Source organism: Momordica charantia, assembly GCF_013281855.1.
Source record: "Momordica charantia cultivar OHB3-1 chromosome 2 unlocalized genomic scaffold, Mcharantia_2.0 BLBB01000002.1, whole genome shotgun sequence".
Taxonomy (NCBI): Eukaryota; Viridiplantae; Streptophyta; class Magnoliopsida; order Cucurbitales; family Cucurbitaceae; genus Momordica; species Momordica charantia.
In genome coordinates, this window is record NW_028275160.1 from 7,505,406 (window position 1) to 7,525,042 (window position 19,637).

General features: G+C 35.3%; 3 protein-coding genes and 1 pseudogene across 4 annotated transcripts; 2 read left to right on the top strand and 2 right to left on the bottom strand.

Moving 5' to 3' along the window:
• Window positions 1–593: 593 nt before the first annotated feature.
• On the top strand, window positions 594–3,528 carry LOC111015523 (protein RER1A). Its single transcript, XM_022290581.2, has 4 exons — window positions 594–794; window positions 1,392–1,763; window positions 2,936–3,116; window positions 3,239–3,528. Exons 2-4 carry the CDS (start codon window positions 1,414–1,416, stop codon window positions 3,290–3,292), a joined length of 585 nt encoding a protein of 194 aa, XP_022146273.1. The 5' UTR covers window positions 594–794; window positions 1,392–1,413; the 3' UTR covers window positions 3,293–3,528.
• A 1,518-nt stretch (window positions 3,529–5,046) lies between these two features.
• On the top strand, window positions 5,047–10,910 carry LOC111015464 (FtsJ-like methyltransferase family protein). The gene is made up of 11 exons (XM_022290493.2): window positions 5,047–5,620; window positions 6,270–6,317; window positions 6,399–6,557; window positions 6,681–6,727; window positions 7,116–7,272; window positions 7,353–7,414; window positions 8,147–8,336; window positions 8,898–8,987; window positions 9,102–9,241; window positions 9,341–9,467; window positions 9,773–10,910. The coding sequence occupies exons 1-11, from the start codon at window positions 5,147–5,149 to the stop codon at window positions 10,772–10,774; spliced, it is 2,496 nt and encodes an 831-aa protein (XP_022146185.1). The 5' UTR covers window positions 5,047–5,146; the 3' UTR covers window positions 10,775–10,910.
• A 549-nt stretch (window positions 10,911–11,459) lies between these two features.
• Window positions 11,460–13,985, bottom strand: LOC111015392 (phenylcoumaran benzylic ether reductase POP1-like; annotated as a pseudogene). Its single transcript, XR_015789400.1, has 5 exons — window positions 13,693–13,985; window positions 13,247–13,381; window positions 12,888–13,125; window positions 12,203–12,406; window positions 11,460–12,103 (listed from the first exon to the last, which is right to left on the bottom strand). The product of XR_015789400.1 is annotated as a phenylcoumaran benzylic ether reductase POP1-like (transcript).
• A 2,822-nt stretch (window positions 13,986–16,807) lies between these two features.
• LOC111015535 (phenylcoumaran benzylic ether reductase Pyrc5) lies at window positions 16,808–19,239 on the bottom strand. The gene is made up of 5 exons (XM_022290599.2): window positions 18,934–19,239; window positions 18,488–18,622; window positions 18,106–18,343; window positions 17,277–17,480; window positions 16,808–17,172 (listed from the first exon to the last, which is right to left on the bottom strand). Exons 1-5 carry the CDS (start codon window positions 19,102–19,104, stop codon window positions 17,006–17,008), a joined length of 915 nt encoding a protein of 304 aa, XP_022146291.1. The 5' UTR covers window positions 19,105–19,239; the 3' UTR covers window positions 16,808–17,005.
• Window positions 19,240–19,637: the final 398 nt, after the last annotated feature.

Below are 19,637 nucleotides of genomic sequence, written 5' to 3' on the forward strand. Positions count from 1 at the left end.
TACCGACACAATTCTAAAAGTTTAGATACCTAGTAAAAAAGTTATTATAAAGTAACGGGACTAAAAAGACAAAATCATAAAAGTTTTTCCTAAAAAAAATCATAAAAGTTTTAAGCACTTAATTTACAATTTCACACAAACATTTTGAACGGCTGCCAATAACTTCGGAAAAAAACCCTCCAATTATGAGTTAGAGAAATGCTTAGCTCCTTATCAGACATGATCAATCATTTTCTAAATACCATTAAATGTTTGAAAACTAACTAAAAGAGTGAAAGGTAAAAATAAAAACCTTTTAAAAAAATTGATGAGCTGTCAATTTTTAGTGGCGGGTCCTGACTCGTGATGCCAGGCGCGAAGTGACATTACTACCTTTTCTACTCAAAAGACAGAAATCCCAAGGCCCAGCCCACTAGAGAAGCCCAGCACCGTTTAAATGGGCCTCAGCCAGCAGTGGCAAAGGGATAGGATATGGCAATGGCATATTCTTCAAGGTGCTATTCTCACAGGTACCCGAAGAATTTTAAGATAACAGACCAATTATCTTTCGTCTCTTCCTGAAACGAGATCGGTGACCCAATCTTTCATTTTCAACCTCAAGTCCGTGACAGCAACGAATTATTCATAACTTTTCTCTCCTCTTACACAGAACGAAGAATAATTACTCCAAAAATTTAGAAAAGTAATTGAAAAACCAAAGTCCCAAAAAACTCGCAGATCTGCTGGTGTTTCGCCTCCTTACCTTCCGAATCTCCCCCCGTCGTTTCGTTTGAGCTTCAAATCTTACTCCCGAGGTTAGACCTCGTTCATTTTTCGGAACCGCTTCCTTCTTTAATGTTGATTTTCTGATGTGTGGTTCTCTTAGATTCCCAATCTTGCCTGTATCTGAGGATGAATTTGGTTTTCTTAGCTTTTCTAGATGTGTTTCCATTTCGTCTCGTGTTTTTGTCTTGCTTTACATTTCAGGTATGCTCTTGTATTTCTCTATTTTATCTTTAGGAATTTCTTCTGATTGACGATTTCTGGAGCGTCTCCATTGCGGATCTAATAGTGAAGATGCATTTTGTGTGTAACCCTAATGTTAGCTGGGTGGGATTGAGAAAGGAACCGCTAATCGAGGAGAGTCGTTGTGTTGATCTATGTCTTCAATTTTTGGACCGAACCTTAGAAAGTTTTCACTGTATGGACCCTTGAAAGTTTTTGCTTCCGGGATCCCAAAATTTATGCAACATTCTGAATTTTTTCGTTCTCGCTCTGATGGAGGGGGAAACTCTAATTAATGTATTGGGGTCTTTTTTTCATCCTTTTTTGGCGCTTATCAACTTGCAGATTTTGTGACTGTTATGCCAAAAGTGCAATAAGTTAGAGTAACTTGTATGGGTTATCTGCAGATAGTGAAGCTTTTAGTATTCAATGGACGGTATAGGAGGTGATACGGCCTCAGCAGCAGCACCCTTGAACCAGTGGCAACATGACATTTCACGGCTTTACCAATATTATCTGGATAAGACTACCCCACATGCTGTCTACAGATGGATTGGAACCATTTTTGTGTTGGCAATTTATGCATTGAGGGTCTACTATGTGCAAGGGTTCTACATTGTTTCATATGGTCTGGGTATCTATATACTCAATCTGTTGATTGGATTTTTGTCGCCCTTGGTTGACCCAGAGATGGAAGTTTCAGATGGACCTTTGCTGCCAACGAAAGGTTCAGATGAATTCAAGCCATTCATTCGACGACTTCCAGAATTTAAGTTCTGGTAACTATGGAATTTCCTTCATGAGCAAGCATTATTTTCTTTTTTATATTTGGCTGGTAAACTTTGAAGTTTGATTTTCTGTTGTTTCATTAATACATATTCGATCCGCAGTATTCTGTTTATCTATTATGTCAAGTTTGGTACTCTTAACTGGTAGTTTGGTACTATTAATTGGTTGGCTTCAATGGAGAAAAAAAAGGCATAGGCAGCGATGAGGGAAACTGACAGTGAGGTGGGCAGAGTTTGGTTAAGTTGTGAAGATATCTCATATCTGTCTACAAGTATTCTTTTGTGCCTCTTTTGTGCCTATCTCTTGTTCATTTTAATTATTACTCATTGGTGCTTGTTAATGGGCTTTGCTCATTATATATATGGTTATTTTGACATTCTGAGTCCATACTGTCATGCTTATTATTTTGCACTGTTGCACCTGCCTTGAGCTTATATAGTTGATATCTCAAGAATTAAAATGTAGTGGAGCAGGAAGGCATTTTCCTGTGGCTTGGTAATTTAAACAAGACAGGGAAAGATACAATCATCATATGGAAAAATATGCTTTTATATTTGTCAGTTCTCATTGAAATTTTGATGGTTTTAGAAGAACCTGGTCTCATTGTACCTTATTGTGTCGTGATGGTTAATGACTTCCTTTTTACCTTTTATCCTTTTTCTCTTCAAGTTTCTATTCCTTTTTTTTTCTTTCTACTATTTTCTGTGTGGAGAAGTTCCTTGACATTATAGAAGTCACTCAGAATGATAATGGTTCGAAAATGTTAACCTCTTTGTTGGGTGACGTAATAATTTGGGCACTCTCAAATATTGCCCCGAGGCTTAGTGAAGTAGACATGTTTATTAGATAAATGCTAGTCTACTCTGCACCTTGAGGGAGAGGCCCTAAGCTTCTTTCAGTTTACTTATTAAAAGAAAGGCTTCCCTTGCTCCCTGGCATTTTCTCACTTTCTTATATTAATTTGTTCGGGAGAGCTCTGCCATCCCCTCGAGATCATGCTAGGGTGTGAAACTTGGATAATTGAATTTGAACGCTTCAATTGATTATCCATTTGGGTTCTTTGGTGTTGTTCTTATTTTCCACCCCTGTACCAACTTTCCCTTTTGTTGAAGTAAATAAATTTTACTTTATTTCTCATAAAAATGAAAATTTGTGTTTGCAGGTACTCTTTTACAAAGGCGTTTTGCATTGCCTTTGTAATGACCTTCTTTTCCATATTTGACGTTCCTGTCTTCTGGCCTATTTTACTTTGTTACTGGATTGTCCTTTTTGTCCTGACAATGAGGCGTCAGATTTCACATATGATCAAGTACAAATACATACCATTTAGTCTTGGAAAGCAGGTGACTTACCAAATACTTTTAATACATTATGCAGCTGTTTCTTTCTCCTCCCTTGACCTTTCTCGAGTTGCTCCATTTTGTTGAGAAAAAAACTAGATAATCAAAACTTTGATATTTTACAGAAGTACGGTGGCAAGAAAGCTTCTGCAAGTAGCGGTATCTCCAACGACGATTGAAGCACATGGCTCATTATTTACAGCAATTAGTACAAGTACTGAATGGAGAGAGGAATTAGAGACCTGGATATTCACAGTAGCAGAAAATTTTTTCATTGAAGTTACTTGTAGTTAAGATTGCTTATGGATTTAAACATTGACGATGCACAGGACATGCTTATGCCAAACCCTTTATGATAACTGAAGGACTGCTGTTGTAGAAATTATCAGTTTATACACGTTGCCTTCTGCGATTAGTCGGGCGTCATTGCAAATCTTTGTTTTCTGGTTTTGATTCCCCCAACCCATCCTTTTTTCTGGTCTTGATGATGCAAATTTGAGCTGATAGAGTTGGCAGTGTTGTTGTAGAGTTCCCCAAATTGCACGTGGGAGGGAACTTTGTGTGTTTGATTATATTGATAATGATATCTGAGAGTTTTGTGTGACAGAGTCATGATTGGGAAAACTCAATTATTAGGTATATTGGAGAGTTATAGATACCTGAAAATTTAAGCCTAGGTTGATGTTTAAGGCAATTCAATTGACAATGTTGGGTAAATTGTGTAATGATATTTATTTTACCAAACTATGCTAAGTTTCAGGGCATCTCCTGGTTCCTGCTATTTTATTTGGCTAAGTTAATATTTGAAACTTTTAAATAGTTTTAGAGATTAAATAAATTTTTTAAGGACTAAATGTTAAATTTATTTTAAATGCAAGCGTATTTTATAATACTTTCTGGATGAAAATATACATAACACTGGATATTCTTAAAAAATATTGCTAATTTTAAAACTTTTTAAAAATATATTATAACTTTCAAACTTATTTAAAAAGTAATACTTCAAAATTATTTTATTAAAAAGATGTTCCAAAGGTCGCGTGTCTGCATGTTGTTTGTGTGTCTTTTCTTTTTGAAGCATTATTTTTAGAATATGATGTGAAGTTTAAAATATTTGAAAAACAAGTTCAAAAATTATTAATATTACAAAAAGTCCTAAATTATTGCTATGGTTAGTGAATTAATTTTTAAAGAAAAGAATTTTTTTTTTATATAGGTGCGTCCCGATTAATCACGGGTTAACTGTCTAACGTTAGCCTTAAAATCCTAAATTTTTAAAGAAAAGATAACATTTATGTAACAAATTTTTGAAAGGTGTAATTTTTCTTAAAAGGTTAAACGGTGTAATTTTCCATACTTACATATTTAAAAATGTAATACACAATATGATATTTATAAAAGTCCAATGTAAATTATTGGCATGGTTGGTAAATTAGCATACATGTAACCGATTTTCAAACGGAAAGTAACGTTAAGTGTCTAATTTACTGCACTTATGTATTTAAAAATAGACATACATGTATGTATTTTATTTATAAAATTTAAAAGTAATTATACCGTAAGTTCCAGTGTAGCTTAATTGATCAAAATATCTATCTCATATAAAAATTCATGAATTTAAATTTCCATTTCAAGAAAAATAATTATGTCATTTGATAAAAATTCTTATGTTTTTAACTCTTATTTTTTTATCTTAATTAGTCGACTATGTTTAAGTTGGTAAACATATTTGTCTAGATTCACTTTTAATGGCATAATTTTAATCATATTATTATGAATTAAATAATATTAATAAATTAGGTCAAATCGAACCTAGCTTTAAGACTTCAAGAGGTCATCGGTTTGAACCCACCCACGTCTTTGTAACAAAAAAAAAAGAGGGGGAAAAATGGAAAACCCCTAAACTAAAACCCTTAACCTGTGTCGCCACTATCGATGGGGTATTCGGAGGAGTAATAAAAAGCTGGGCTCTCCTTCTTCCTCTAAAAACCTAAAGGCCACAGCGCCATCGCCACCAAAATCCCAATTCCGCCATGGGCAAAGTCAAGGGGAAGCATCGTTTGGATAAGTACTATCGCCTCGCCAAAGAGCATGGCTATCGCTCTCGTGCCTCCTGGAAACTCGCCCAGCTCGATTCCAAATACAACTTCCTCCGCTCCGCCCATGCCGTCCTCGATCTCTGCGCCGCCCCCGGTGGTTGGATGCAAGTCGCCGTCGAGCGGGTTCCTGTCGGTAGCCTCGTCGTCGGCGTCGATTTGGTTCCCATTGCGCCGGTTCGCGGTGCGGTCGCCATCGAGCAGGACATCACCAAGCCCGAGTGCAAGGCCAGGCTCAAGAAGATTATGAACGAGAAAGGCTGCCCAGCTTTCGATTTGGTCTTGCACGATGGATCCCCAAACGTCGGTGGAGCTTGGGCGCAGGAGGCTATGAGCCAGAATTCCTTGGTTATTGATTCAGTCAAATTAGCTACTCAATTACTGGCTCCCAGGGGTACATTCGTAACCAAGGTAGGTTTGTTTTTTTATTTTGGGTTTTGATTTTGGTATTCAATTGTTTTATAATCCTCTGTGTTTTGTTCTTGTTCCATGGTGTTTCTTTTTATTTGATAATTAACTATTAGTTGAATGGTAAGTTGTCCTTAACTTACCTATAGCTCGTTCTATTAGTTAGTCTTAGTTGACAAACAAACGAATCCCAGTTCAGTCATGGTTCTCAATAATTAAATCTTAGGCGACTTCCTTTTTATTATGTAGTAAGCTTAAGTAAATTTCATTCTTTCATTTTGCTTTAGGCTCTGCTTACCCTTTTATGACATTCATTGATGAGTGAAGGTAATTTTTCGGTCCTCCTACATCATTTTACTATAGTTCCTTTGCTCCTGTGTCAAGGATGTGGCTGTGGGGATTATATAAGCGATATGCATTTGAGATTTCCTTTTTAAAAAATATAAATACGAGTAGGACAGGGGATTAAGATTTTGGATGTGAATTTTAAACTAATTGACTTTACTGGTTGAGTTGAGCTATTACTAATGGATCACTTGATACTGGTGTCCTGGATATGCTAAGTTGCTATATTGTTAATATCTATGAGCACTCTTTTCTTTCAGCCTGGACATGACTGGCTTCTGATTGCTTATTTCTCTTTCATTGTCAGGTTTTCAGGTCTCAAGATTACAGTTCTGTCCTATACTGTCTCAAACAGGTAATTTTTCTACTCGAATTGATGTCATGGTCATTTGTTTCTTTCTATCTGCAATTTGTAAACATTCAAATGGCTTTGCAGTTATTTGAAAAGGTTGAGGTGGACAAACCTGCAGCTAGTCGATCTGCATCTGCAGAAATATATGTTTTGGGTCTTAGGTATAAGGCTCCTGCAAAGATTGATCCTCGTCTTCTTGATGTGAAGCACCTATTTCAAGGATCTGTAGAACCCCAGCGAAAGGTAATTGTTACTGCATCCAAATGAAGCTAAAATGTGTGATTTTTTATTTACATATTCAGTTTGTATGTGATTCATTCATCATAATCGTCAATATGTTATTTTAAATCCTTTGTTTTTGTGTAGGTTGTGGACGTACTTAGAGGAACAAAACAAAAGAGACATCGTGATGGGTATTCCTTCACTTTAAGGACATATTCATATGTTTCATTCATTATTTGTCTATGCCATGTTTGACTGATTCCCTGCAACAATTGAACTGTTATAATTTAGAAATAAACTGTATGTTAGTCTAAAGGGTTTCAGGGAGAGAGTAAACTTCCAATGGTTTTAGGTACAAAGCATGGTAGCGTGAAAGAGGGATAATGCTCATGTTCATCTTTATGCTGGGAAAATATTGTTCATTTGTGCAGTTCAAAGGGGTTGCTAATTTATTTAAATTTGTTCCGGTGATAAGCAATGGGTGGGAGAGAGGGGTAGTGGTGGAGATCAGTGGTAATAATTGTCTTCTTTATGCCAGTGCAGAATTGTTCATTTATTTAATATTTTTTGTGATAATAGATATGAAGATGGAGATATGACTCTTCGAAAAGTGTCTTCCGCTTCTAATTTCATCTGGTCAGATTCTCCTCTTGAGATCCTAGGATCTGTGACCTCCATAACTTTTGATGATTCTGCTTGTTTGCCAATTAAGGATCATGATTTAACAACTGAAGAGGTATTGTATTTTTAGTATTTGTCTTTTCAAAGGTAGAAATCATCATATGGAATACTAAGCAAGTGCCTATTCTCTAACAGGTTAAGACACTTTGTGATGATTTGCGTGTCTTGGGCAAGCAAGATTTTAAGCATCTGCTAAAGTATGATTCTCACCCTTCTAGATAATTGCATTTCAGTCTTTTGATTTGATTTTATTTTTTTGCATCTTTTGCGTGTCTTTGTATAGCTCTTTTCTAATAAGACCTTTTTAATTCCTGCTGCTGCTGTTTGGTTTGGATTGATAGGACTCATAGTACTTATTTCATTAATGTGAAATGAAAACAGAAAAGAGATTACAGACTTTCCAAGCTCTTCAGGAGGTCCTCCTCCTAAATAATCGTAATACTAATCAGAATGCCCCTAGCTCTCTCCCTTAATATTTTCTACCTACACGTACCAGAATATTTATCTCGTCTGTAACTACAAAATTATGCCTCACATATACATGCACGAAATGCTCCCTCCTATATAACAGAATTTCTAACTTCTCTTGGTAGGCTTAGTAGCCTTGTCTTTACTGGATTGCAGGTCTTGCATTGCTTTCATAGTTGTAGTGTAGGGTAGTGCAGAGCCACAAGTAATTAGGCTTATGAATAAGTCTAATTTACATTTCGCTCCACCTGATAGGAACATGTATATTTAGGACATTAGATTGCTTTCTGCCTGGGAGATTACCTGTAAAAAGAAGGAAGGCAATGGATTGTAAAGGTTGATTCAGTGTAATGATGGGTTTTGTATTTGCACACATCCATATACAACTCTGTGACAATTCTCTGATTCCATGAGGCTTTACTACTTCATGGTTTTGAAATCTTTTATAATGCTTCATTTAGGTGGCGATTGCACATAAGGAAGGCCTTATCTCCCAGTCAAAAGGCTACATCTACTTCTGTTAAAGATGCTGAAAATGAGGTAAAGCAGGATGACGATGATAAAATACTAAATGAAATGGAGCAGCTGACCTTCAATATGGAGCGAAAGAAGAGAAGGGAAAAGAAGCGACTTGCAAAAAGGATAGCTAAGGTTTGTTCTCTTGCAGAGTTCTCTCAATTTTCCATCCTCTTGGAATTAATGTTTACAGAGAATTAAATATGTTGTTCTTTTACACAAGAATAGAATATGGTGTTTCAATTGATTGTAATCTAATGTTCGTTTTATTTAGAAAATGATTGCTGTTTAGTTTTTTTTCTTTTTTTTTGGCACTTGGGGTCTACTATTTATAATGTTATTTGGTAAAAAAGAACTTAGGTCTTATCTCCATACAGTATCGGTGTCTAATTCATTGTTAAATTTCTACAACTTTCTTTTTAACTTACTGCTATGTGCGACCTTTTGACTTAAAGTGGGAAGCGCATGTTCTTTTTAACCTTCCACTTGACTTGACTGCCAATTGTGTAAGTTCTATCTTTTATCAAATAGTAGAATAGAAGTAAGCATGGGTTGATCAGTCTATATTGGAATTATGGAATCTTTTTCCCCACCAAATAAAAACTCCTGAATATGATCATGTCTTCTCCTTACTCTTTTATCACAAGTCACGTCACATGGTAGCTGATTGAGTTGCTATTTTTCTGTATATTAAAGGACAAAGCTAGGAAAGCAACAGGGATGCAACGAGATGTCATGGACGATAGTTATGGTGATCCCGACTTGTTCTCTCTTAGTTCCATTAAGGTATACTTTCCCTTGAATATTTTCTCCCTAATTTTTTTATTTTGCTTTTTTTTTTTGGAATTAGACTTCTTTGCATCTTTTTGTGAAATTCATCTGCCTTTGTATTTTGACCAGGATAAGAAGGGTTTAAGAGGAATTGATTCGACCGAATATGATGATAATGTTGAGGTGGGAGAATATGAAAATCATGTAGCCAAAGTGGAAAATGATGGGTCCTCAGCTAGTGACATTGACTCTGATGAAGAGCGCAGAAGGTGTTCTCTCCCTTCGCTTAATACTGTTAACTTTCAGAATGGAGTAATAAGTTTCTGCTTTTTGTTATTTTGTGATGCATACTGAGGCTATTCTTCTAGGTATGATGAACGTATGGAGTCATTGTTGGATCAGGCTTATGAAAGCTTTGTTGCCAGAAAGGAAGGAAGTACAAAGCAGCGGAAACGTGCAAAAAAAGCCTATTCTGATGATGCCGAGGTGCTTGAGGTATGAAGCTGTAGTGGGTAAAGGTTTTGAATGATAACTAATTCAATTTATTTCCAGTCACTTAGTTTGGTATTGCTTTTCTCTCTTCATTTCAGGTTTTTTTTGTTGTGTGCGCACATGAGATTTCTATCCATTATTTCCCATAGGCATAGGTTACTAATTGTCATTTGGAGGTAGAAATTGTAATAGGAAACTTCATTACATCATTATTCACGTGTGTGAAGTAGAAATATGGTCATATGAAGCATATTTAGTCACAAGTTGCTGATGATTTATTATCCTCACTTTGGAGTTTGGCTGTGCAGGAGGATGAGAATGGAGGTGATGGTATTCAATCTGATTATGACTCTGACGAAAATCTGGTAGACGAGGATAAAAATCCACTGATGGTATCGCTTGATGATGGTGAAGCGCCAACTCAAGAGGAGATCGCAAACAAGTGGTTCAGTCAGGATATCTTTGCCGAAGCAGCACAGGAGGGAGATATGGAGATGTTGGATAGCGAAGATGATATGCAGGTTGATGAACCAAAGGAAATAACTTGTGTCTCTAAAGAGGCCAAGTCTAATATTTCAAAGAATGCAAGAGAGAAGTCAAATATTTCAAAGAATGCAAGAGAGACTGATAAGGCAGACGATGGATTTGAGGTAGTCCCTGCCCCGGCTACAGATTCGAGCGATGATTCATCATCATCGGAGGATGAAGATCCTGAGACAAAAGCAGAGATATTGGCATGTGCAAAGAAGATGCTGAGGAAAAAGCAAAGAGAGCAGATTCTCGATGATTCTTATAACAAATACATGTTTGACGATGCAGGCTTGCCCAACTGGTTTTTGGATGAAGAGCGAAGACACCGTATACCAATAAAGCCTGTTACCAAAGAGGAGATTGCTGCAATGAGAGCACAGTTTAAAGAAATCAATGCCCGCCCTGCCAAGAAGGTTGCTGAAGCTAAAGCACGGAAGAAGCGAGTTGCAATGAAGAAACTCGAGAAGGTTCGCAAGAAGGCAAACGCCATCTCAGACCAGGCTGATATAAATGATCGATCAAAGAGGAAGATGATCGACCAACTATACAAAAAAGCAGTACCCCAGAGGCCCAAAAAGGAATTCGTGGTAGCAAAGAAAGGAGTTCAAGTCAAGGTTGGCAAGGGTAAAGTCCGGGTCGATCGACGTATGAAGAAGGATGCAAGGAAGCACGGAATGAGCAAGCAGGGTAAAGGTTCAAAAAAGGGAAAGAACTTGAAGGCTCAGAGAGGTAAGGGTGGATCCGCGAAGGCTTCTTCGGCTAAGAAAGGAAGGAAATGAAACAAATAAAGATGGTGATACAGAGAGATGAAGGATTCTTCCAATTTGTACTCATCTCTGGTGTTCAATTTTGCAGTTGATTCATTTGATATTTTATTGTTTATCAATCAAAAGCTGTTGTGGAGTCTCTGCCCAAGTTCGGTATAGTCTCAAGTTTGAAGGTTTTTTTCCCTTTAATTTTAAAAGCTAAGTTTATTGTTAAATACAAGACCTCATGTTAAGTTGGCTAAACCGAATACCCAACACTATGGACTAATTGAAGTAATTTTCAAACAGTGGATTTAAAAGTGTGATTTTTAAACCAAAGCTTAGGAAAAAAGGTAATTTAACCCAATAATTTTATTGTGCATCTATCATTTATTTTAACAATAATGGGGTGGGAGATTGAATTTTGTAATAGATACCCATCGAGCAATTCTCGAATAGGTAAAATCCAGCCATTTTTATCCATAATCCATTTCCTTTTTATTTGAAAGCCTATTTGGTTTCATATATATATATTTTTATCTAAACTTTTAACTTTCATAACCTTGATTTAATATTCTCATATACCTTATATTGAATGTCAGTTCATCACCACTCTATCACGTGTAAAGAAAATGTTCTACATAAAAGAATCATGAACATCTCATAATAGCATTGACACTTTTGAGAGATTTAACTAATTCATAAGATTATGATAAAATTTTGAAAATCATAGAAATTACGGTCTCGTATCTATCGACTTTTTGACTCCTGAATTGCAACTTAGTAACAATTATTTCCAATTGATAGTATGGTTTTATTCAAAACCAGCTGATATTACATCATTACATTATCGGTCTACCTTCAGAATTTGCAGCTATAGTAAGTATCTGAGAGAGCATTCTAACACTTGCTGTCAGAGAAAAAAAACACAAAGAATTAACATTTTGTTCTACCCTCGTATTTAGAAAAAGAAAAAATAATGCAACTTTTGGTCGGTGAGGCCATCTACAATTGCCTTTGTTTTGAAACGACAGCAGCTCCTTATTTTTCATTTATTTTTTGATAATTGGGAGTTGGAACTTTGCTACCCTACACCCAGGAGCATGCTCCTGAGAGCAGTTCCTTATTATACCTAAAAAGAGGCTACAGCTACTTACACCCATTGAAAGAAAACGACCATGGGGGTTGTTTTCTCCTCAGACAAACTGGTTGAGGAATTCTTCCACAGTCTGTATTGAACATCTGGGTACAGCTCTGAAGCTTCCACTCCGAATGATGATCCAATATCAAAGTTGGTATGATCTCCCTTCACAAACGCAGTGTGACTGATTGCTAATACCGTATTAAGTGGAAATGGGGCCTCTGCAAAAAAAAAAAAGATTAGCAAACATTGATTTGTTATTGGTCTTTGAGTTAGAAAGCAAGGCAGAAATGAAAAATTTGTTGCTTTGCCCAACCAACCTTGGATGTTCTTCAACAGCTCCTCCTCTGGAACATAGCTTCTTTCAAGGGTCCTGCCAATTTTTTTCTCCCACAGCGAAACTAGCTTGTTGGTCGAGTAGATATTGGCTGGGGGTCTAATGTACAAGATCTTGTTGAGGGTTCTTGGATCATCTATGGCTCGGATGGTGTATGTCCCAATGTCTTCTTCCTTGTTGTAAATCACTGCACCAAACAAAACAGATACAGAATGAACAGTGTGAGGAGCTGCTGAAACCAAATCCATTTCTCCCTTCAAGAAACTGGTTAAGTTATAAATGATACTTCATGTTGCAGTCAATTATATATGACATGTATATGTAGAAACTTATTCCTTGCTGTAAATTACTTCAGGAAACGAAACAGATGCAGAATGAACAGTGTGAGGTGCTGCTGAACTAAATCCATTTCCATTCAAGAAACTGATCATGAATAATGCTGCTTCATTTTTGCAGTCAATTATGTATTTCCTAACATGTTCATATGAAGTTTCTGATTTAAAAAACAAAAAACCAATGAAACAGTTCAAAATCTTTTGAATTTCCAGGGAGGCTGTCACTTTGGAAACCATTTCAGCTCAAGAAAATGGGATATGGTACTGCAAAACAACCCGGCAAAGGAAGAAGTCCAATAAAAAAATCAAGAGAATGAAATCAACATTTTATACCTTTGATACTTCCGTCCCCTAAGATTACAATTTTGTCTCTAGGTGGGGCGGTGGCGCCTGGCTGGGACAAGTTGCGAAGAAAGTAACCATCAAAGAAATTGCAAACCACAAACGTATGGGGGATTCCTTCTGCCTCAACAGCCCTACGAATTTCAACCTTAGCGGCGAACATTGATTTCGCCGGCTCCACTGCGTGGACGCGATCCACATCGTTGCCGAACTCCGAGGGAAAGAATCTCTGTAACCACACAAACTTAATCGCTCAAACGTTTCAAAATCCACATGAACTCTCGTGGCAGAATTCATCTTGCAGTATCGATGATTGGCAAAATGTCGAACAAATTTGGTTAGAAGGTTACCTTGACATTGCCGGCTTGTTTGATAGCAGATATGATCTTATCTTGATCCGCTAACAGAGCACGGCCGGCGGTGGAAATCACCACATCAACCTGCTTTATCGCCGTAACCAGACTCTCATTGTCGAAGATATCGCCCTGCCCTAATTCTCAGCGTTTTAGCAAAATTGAACATGATATCTTCCACTACGTAAATTGTTTTCGTTCCACAGATTTTGTGGATTTATAATGTGAATTGTGAATGACTTAATCGATCATCAGCAAATGTACATTATTAGTTTGAGAGAAACCAAACAGAAAACGATCATTTCGACGGAATTGGAGTAAACAAACGTAATTTTACTTATTCGTGAACGCAATAGAAAAGCAAGAAAATCGGAAACATTCAGCCTGAATGTTCTTAGCTACGAAACAACAAAATCAAGAGAAACAGATTGTAATGAACTTACGAAGACAAAATTGACCCCCAAGCTCCTGAAATTATCGATGATCGGAGACTTGGCGGAGTTGGCGAGCGTAGACTCCCGGAGCAATGCATAGGTTGGATGACCAGCTTTGGCGCTGGCCTCTACGATAAATTTTCCGATATAACCAGTACCTCCGACGATGAGAACCTTGAGCTTCTGCGCCATCGGATTAAGCTTTCCGGCGAACAAATAGTTGATCGGTGCACTTCCAGTTCCGACGAGCTGTAAATGGATGAAAGAGACGCTCGGAGAACTCACACATTTACATTTATATATATTTTGTTCAATAGATAAATGTTGAACATAATTTAAGTGAGATAATTATATTATTTAATGTACTAAAAATGGTATTATTTATGGATTAAATAGTTGATTGACTAATTTTGGATAGGTTCAAAAGTCAAGTATTAAGAAATATAAATATTAAGCCGATAGTGTTAAAAGAATACCTATTAGATACTAGATTAAAAGTTCGCTTTTAATATATTAAAAAGTAAATTAAATTTTAAAAATACTAAAATAAATACATATATATATATAAATTTGAGTAAACTTTGTATTTCAATGAAGCAAAATTCAATTTCTTTTGAATATTATTTACAATTAGGCGAGAACAATAGTGACAACCGTTGCAAGTTTTGATACTTTCTATTTACTTGATTTTGTGGCTCATTTGAGGCACTTTTTTTTGTTAGGTTACTTTTCTTTTATCATCCAGTAAAGATAATTTTTTTTAATGAATAAAACTTAGGTACATACGCATAAGTATAAATATATATTTTATTATCTAATACTATTAAAAAATAGATTATATATATATATATATAATGCATTCATCTATTCTAATTATCATTTTTTTTGAATGATCATAGGTGGGAAGATAACTACTCATCAGTAGGTACCTAAATTTTAACGTCTTCCTGATTTAGTTTTGAGAAGGTATTAACTTTTACAATTTTCTTTCTAAATTTTAAGATTAAATCTGTGGAAATAATAGTTTAAAATCAAGATTAAAAAAAGTGGTTGATTTAGTTTTGAGAAGGTATTAACTTTTACAATTTTCTTTCTAAATTTTAAGATTAAATCTGTGGAAATAATAGTTTAAAATCAAGATTAAAAAAAGTGGTTGCATTGGTGGCCGTGGGTAAAGGATAAGGCCAGCGCCGGCGGCGGCGGCTCACGTTAGTCACGATTTTAATAGGTTGGTCAACAATGGCCAACTTCTACAATTTTGTTCTTTTTGGGTGTGTGGGGTATTATAGATCATAAATTTGTAATGAGTTATTTAAGATTATAAATTTCTATAAAGAAAATAAGAAAAAAGAAAAAAAATTTCTATAGAAAGGAAGAAGGGATATAGGTAGAAAAAAGAAAAAATTAATATATTATATTATAAGTTCAAATCCTACCATTCTACTCCTTCGTGGTTAATATTTTCATTAAAATATGTGGTATATAATATTTTAGATGATAATTAACTTAGTTTTTAATATTTTAAAATTCTCAATGTTATCTGATTAAATCATATATAAACATGTCTATATGAAGAATTGAATTTTGTTAATAGACCGATCATGTTTTGTTGAATGGAAAATTGGGTTGCATTTGGAATGACATGTCTATATATCTAAATATTTTAATAAAAATTTATTAAAATTTTTCTTCAAATCAAATGACCCTAGAAAGGGCCCCCAATTAAACTAACATAAGGCGACTTACCTTACTAGATAGAGGGGACACGGCTGTCCTTAAACAGAAAAAGACATTCTTTTATTGGTAAGCCAAAAGGATTCTTACTTTAGAAATTAGAAATTATTTTAGTTAAGTTTCTAAAATTTTAAAGATTATTAATTTAATTTTTTAATAGTTAAATATTATGTTCGTGCCTTTATACTTTGCCTAAAAAAAATGTTAAATTACAAATTTTGTCCCTAAACTTTTAGAGTTAATGTATAATCCATCTCTGAACTTAAAAAAATATTCTAATAAGTCCTTGAGCTCTCAATATTGTGGCTGGTAAAACTTTAAAAAATATCTAACATTTTCCCCAAACATTCAATTGCATCTCAAATACATCCTTGATGCATGATATATATATATATATATATATATATATATATATATATATATATATATATATATATATATATATATATATATATATATATATTCTTTTTAAAGGTTAAAGATCTATTAAACACAAATTAATACCAAATCGAGCATAACTCAACGGTAATTGACATATATCTCCAACAAAGAGGTTGTGAGTTTGATCTCATACGCCTACATGATGCACTCAAAAAAGAATTAATAGTATGTCAATAGTTCAAAGACCTTTTAAATATTTTTGAAGTTTAGGGGCAAAAAAAAATACTAATGGCTCGTTTGATAACGTTCTTGTTTTTGTTTCTTCATTTTTAATAAAGAAAAATTAATTGCATGACCTTAACATCCACGAATTCAAAGTATGATAAAAACAACCTTTTTATCTATGTTTTGAAACAAATTGGAAATGGAAACAAAAAATAATAAACTGTTGGTTTCCAAAATTTGTATACAATTTTGAGAATATTCTCAAAAAAAGGAAAAACAAGAAATATAGGGCTCATGTTTCGTGTTTTTGTTTCTTTATTTTTAAAGAAGAAAAATGTGTTGCATGGTTTCAACCTCCAAGAATTCATCAAGAAATAAAGTTAGTTGTAAAATACTTAGATTTCTTAAGAAAATGCCTATATAATTAGTTGCTAAAATGCTTAGATTTCTTAAGAAAATTAGAAACAAGAAACAAGAAACGAAAACGTTCATTACCAAACAAGTCATAAAAGTTTAGAAACTTATTAAACACTTTTGAAATTTTGATATATATTTGACATAATTCAAGGTCTGAACTTATATTTGACATAATTCAAGGTCTGAACTTATAATTTAACCTGAAAAGATTTAATCTTTTCGTTATACTTTTGTTTAATCATTTAACAAAAACTCAAATTTATTTAAAAAGATTAACGGTAAGAACCTCAATATAGCTTTTTTCTGGTAAGCGTACAGATTGCTCATCTTTTTTCCCATTTTTTCTTGGGATAAAAGTGCTTCACTATAACAAAATAAAGCCACTTTAGGCTACTGGCTTAAATTATGCAATTCTGGGTCAGTGAGGCCATCTACAAGAACCTCTGTTCTTCAAACGAGTGCATTTCCTTATTTTACACAAATAGAAGACAAACCTGGCTGAACCCATTACACCCAAAGAAAAAGGGGAAAAAGAAAAGAGAGGCTTCTTGGGGTTGTTTGCTTTTTAGACAAATTGGTTGAGGTATTCATCCACAGTTGTGTATTGAACATCTGGGTACAGCTCTGAGGCTTCCACTCCAAATGATGGTTCAATATCAAAGTTGGTTTGATCTCCCTTCACCTGAGCAGTGTGACAAAGTGCCAATTCTATATTAAGTGGATATGAGGCCTCTGCAAAAGATCATTTGCAAAAAAATGAATGTGTTCGTTAGTCTATGTATTAGAACTGAAAACATGTGGTAGAACAGAAATTTTGTTGTTTTTCCCACACCAACCTTGGATTTTCTTCAGCAGCTCCTCCTCTGGGACGTAGGTCCTTCTAAGACTCCTGCCGATTTTTCTTTCCCACAGCGAGACCAGATCGTTGGTCGAGTAGATGTTGGCTGGGGGTCTAATGTACACGATCTTGTTGAGGGTTCTTGGATCATCTATGGCTCGGATGGTGTATGTTCCAACGTCTTCTTCCTTGTTGTAAATCACTTCACCAAACAAAATAGATACAGAGTGAATTGTGTGAGAGGTGCTTCTCTTCAAACAGCTGGTGTTGTGAATGATGATTCATGTTGCAGTCCATTATATATAACATGTGTATATGTAGAACTTCTTTTTATTATAAAGTTTTCTTCCTTGTACATTACTACTTCAGGAAACAAACAACTGCAGAATGAATAGTGTAAGGTGCTGCTGAAACCAAATCCATTTCACCCTTCAAGAAACAGTGCTTCATGTTGCAGTCAATTATATATTGCATGTGCATATGTAGAAGTATTTCTAGAAAAGTTGTAAATTGCTTCAGGAAAAAACACAGATTCAGAATGGGTAGTGTGAGGTGCTACTGAAGCCAAATCCATTTCCCTTCAATAAAATGATCATGAATGAATCTTTCTTGTTGCGGTCAACCATACATAACAAATATATGTACATGTTGGAAGTTTTTGATTAAAAAAAATCCAATGAAACGCTTCAATATCTATTTGATTTCGAGGAAGCTTATCACTTTGGAAACCAATTCAACTCAAGGAAATGGGAAATGGTGCTGTAAAATAACCCGGGAAAATAAAAAGTTCAATCAGAATTCAAGACAATGCAATTAACAATTTATACCTTTGGGATTTCCATCCCCTAAGATTACGACTTTGTCTCTAGGTGGAACGTCTGCATCTGGCTGAGACAAGTTGCTAAGAAAGTAACCATCGAAGAAATTGCATACCACAAATGTATGAGGGATTCCCTCTGCTTCAACAGCCCTACGAAATTCAGCCTTCGCAGCATACATTGATTTCGCCGGCTCCACCGCGTGGATGTGATCGGCATCGTTGCCAAACTCTGAGGGAAAGAATCTCTGCACCATACAAACTTTAATTGTCATAGTTTTCCAATCCATTAGCAGAACGCATATTGCAGTAACGATAATCAATGCCATAGTTGTATGGCAAAATATTGAACAAGTTTGGTGAAGAAATAATAGTGATGAAATGAAGGTTACCTTGACATTGCCCGCTTGTTTGATAGCAGATAAGATCTTATGCTGATAGGGTATCATATGGCCACCAATGGTGGATATCACCACATCAACCTGCTTTATAGCCTCAACCAGACTCTCATTGTCGAAGATATCTCCCTGCTCAATTCTCAGCGTTTTAGCAAATCGAACATTGTCATTTCCACTACGAAAATTCATCTTGATTCCCAAGATTAAAGAGATTTATGATGCGAATGACTTAAATGATCATCAGTATATGCTACATTATTAGTTTCAAAGAAACAAAACACGAGCAAATTGAGGCAAACAAACCTACATTAGGTAATTGCGAACAAACTAGTAATGCAAGAAAACCGGGAACAGTTCAGCAATCGATTCCACATAATCTTCCTGAACATTCTGATCAACCAAACAACAAAATCCAGAGAAATAGAGTATAACGAACTTACGTAGACAAAATTGACGCCCAAGCTCCTGAAATTGTTGATGATCCGAGACTTGGCGGAGGATTTGCGGAGCAATGCGTAGGTTGGATGACCAGCTTTGGCGCTGGCTTGTACAATAAATTTTCCGATATAACCAGTTCCTCCGATGATGAGAACCTTGAGCTTCTGCGCCATCGGATTAAGCCTCACGGAGAACAAATAGTTGATCGGAGAACTACCGGCGAGCTGGAAATCGAAAGAAGAAGACGGTGGGAGAATTTTCGTTCTTCGTTGATTCGAAATATTGCCTTTGATTCGTATGGGACTCGGAAGTGTGAAAACTCATATTTATATATTGCGAAATGGAATAATCGTAAAATGTCAAAATTACCCCTATAGGGCCATAAGCCCTTCAATCCATTATTTTTTATAAATAAAAAACTAACGTGGGCGACGAAGTTAATATTAATTTTTTAAAGTTAATTTAAAATTTAAATTTTGTCCAATTAAATTCTGAATTTAGATAAGCATTGAAATTATAGATTTCGCTTTCATTTCTTTTTTTCCAAAGATTTGCAGCTAACTCTGAGCTAAAGCAATTATTTTTGTGGGTGCTAAATTTTTTTATTCGTGTTGGATACTTTTTAATTAAGTTTGGACTTTGGACTGAGTCTTTTTTCTAGAAGTTTTATTGTTGAGTTTATTCCTTTTTCTTTACTTGCTTGATT

Bases quoted from the DNA above. Each gene is read 5' to 3' on its own strand.
- LOC111015523 (XM_022290581.2), top strand. From the start codon at position 1,414: ATGGACGGTATAGGAGGTGATACGGCCTCAGCAGCAGCACCCTTGAAC. The intron at 1,764-2,935 runs GTAACTATGGAA...TTGTGTTTGCAG, and splicing joins CTTCCAGAATTTAAGTTCTG to GTACTCTTTTACAAAGGCGT. The intron at 3,117-3,238 runs GTGACTTACCAA...GATATTTTACAG, and splicing joins CATTTAGTCTTGGAAAGCAG to AAGTACGGTGGCAAGAAAGC.
- LOC111015464 (XM_022290493.2), top strand. From the start codon at position 5,147: ATGGGCAAAGTCAAGGGGAAGCATCGTTTGGATAAGTACTATCGCCTC. The intron at 6,318-6,398 runs GTAATTTTTCTA...ATGGCTTTGCAG, and splicing joins TCCTATACTGTCTCAAACAG to TTATTTGAAAAGGTTGAGGT. The intron at 6,558-6,680 runs GTAATTGTTACT...GTTTTTGTGTAG, and splicing joins CTGTAGAACCCCAGCGAAAG to GTTGTGGACGTACTTAGAGG.
- LOC111015535 (XM_022290599.2), bottom strand. From the start codon at position 19,104: ATGGCGCAGAAGCTCAAGGTTCTCATCATCGGAGGAACTGGTTATATC. The intron at 18,623-18,933 runs GTAAGTTCGTTA...AGAATTGAGCAG, and splicing joins TGGGCGTCAATTTTGTCTAC to GGAGATATCTTCGACAATGA. The intron at 17,481-18,105 runs GTATAAATTGTT...TGTTTGGTGAAG, and splicing joins AGGGGATGGAAATCCCAAAG to TGATTTACAACAAGGAAGAA.